General features: G+C 27.1%; 1 protein-coding gene across 1 annotated transcript in view; it reads right to left on the reverse strand. All coding sequences in view use genetic code 6, as the record gives it.

Moving 5' to 3' along the window:
* Nucleotides 1–1,034, reverse strand: part of TTHERM_01690290 (hypothetical protein) — a gene marked incomplete at both ends in the record, with an annotated part of 3,085 nt that extends 2,051 nt beyond the window's left edge. The window contains 3 exons of the mRNA XM_001017322.3: nt 1–110; nt 382–471; nt 757–1,034. The exon at nt 1–110 is cut by the window's left edge and continues 115 nt beyond it. Coding sequence (XP_001017322.3) covers nt 1–110; nt 382–471; nt 757–1,034 — 478 coding nt within the window. The remainder of the gene's footprint in view (nt 111–381; nt 472–756) is intronic.
* Between the last annotated feature and the right edge of the window lie 137 nt (nt 1,035–1,171).

Genomic DNA, 1,171 nt, shown 5'->3' on the forward strand with positions numbered 1-1,171 from the left:
AACAAATAAACTAAATTTACTCAAGTTCAACTGTTAAATTTGAGAGATTTGGACAATTTTATAAAGAAGAACCTAAGCCTTATGCACCCATTGCACCAATTTAATTTTAACTTTTTATATATTAAAGAAAAATATAATTAATAAGTTATTTACAAGGAAAAAATAAAAAATTAATTAATTAATAATAAAAGCAAATATTTAAAATAAAAAAATGAGTTAAATTAAGAAAGATAGAAGAAAAATAAATGCTAATATAATAAAAAATTTAAAGAAAACTAAATCGGTTTAAAAGATAATAAACAAATTAAAAGGGCTAAATAGTTTTAAATTAAAGTTTATAAGTAAAAATAACACACTCCAAATCAAATAAACTGTTTTTACTTGAGATAAAGTGACAAATTTGAGAGATTGGAGCAATTTGCTAAACCAAAACCTAAACCTGATGCACCCTAATCACCAATTTTATTCCAACTTTTGAAATATTTAAGAAAAAATAGTATTAATTAGGTATTTAGATGGAAAAGATGTGAAATAATAATAAAAAATTAAATAATAAATAATAAACGAAAATAATTAAAATAAAAAAATGAGTTTATTAAGAAAGATAGAACAAAAATAAATAAAAGTATATAAAAAAAAACAAAAAGAAAACTAAATCGAATTAAAAGCTAATAAATAAATTAAAAGAGCTATTTTGTTTTAAATTCAATTTGATAAGTAAAAATATAGCAATCCAAAACAAATAAACTGATTTACCGAAGATCAAGTGTCAAATTTGAGACATTAGTACAATTAGCTAAACCAGTACCTAAGCCTAAAGCACCTTCATCACCAATTTGAAGAAGGGCTAAGCGACTCGAGTGGGCGAGTCGGAGGGTCTTAGCAGTGATATCGGGGGTTCGAATCCTATACCGCCCCCTTTATTTTGAAAAATTCCATGTAAAAATGTGAATGTTACCAGCGGTCTCCTTGGTAGGAGGGAAGGGCCAAATCTGATAGGTGGTAAAGAGGAGGCCCCATTCTGAACAGAAGATCTGGAATACAAATGGGAAGCGAGCATAATGCGTAGTCAAATCATGGAAGATTAGTAGAAATGCCATTAGGGTGTAGGTGACCCTTCCCTTCTAATATATTACCCACAATTATATATAAATAAATTGGTATACGTAAA

This window comes from Tetrahymena thermophila (genome assembly GCF_000189635.1).
Source record: "Tetrahymena thermophila SB210 genomic scaffold scf_8254615, whole genome shotgun sequence".
Lineage (NCBI taxonomy): Eukaryota > Ciliophora > Oligohymenophorea > Hymenostomatida > Tetrahymenidae > Tetrahymena > Tetrahymena thermophila.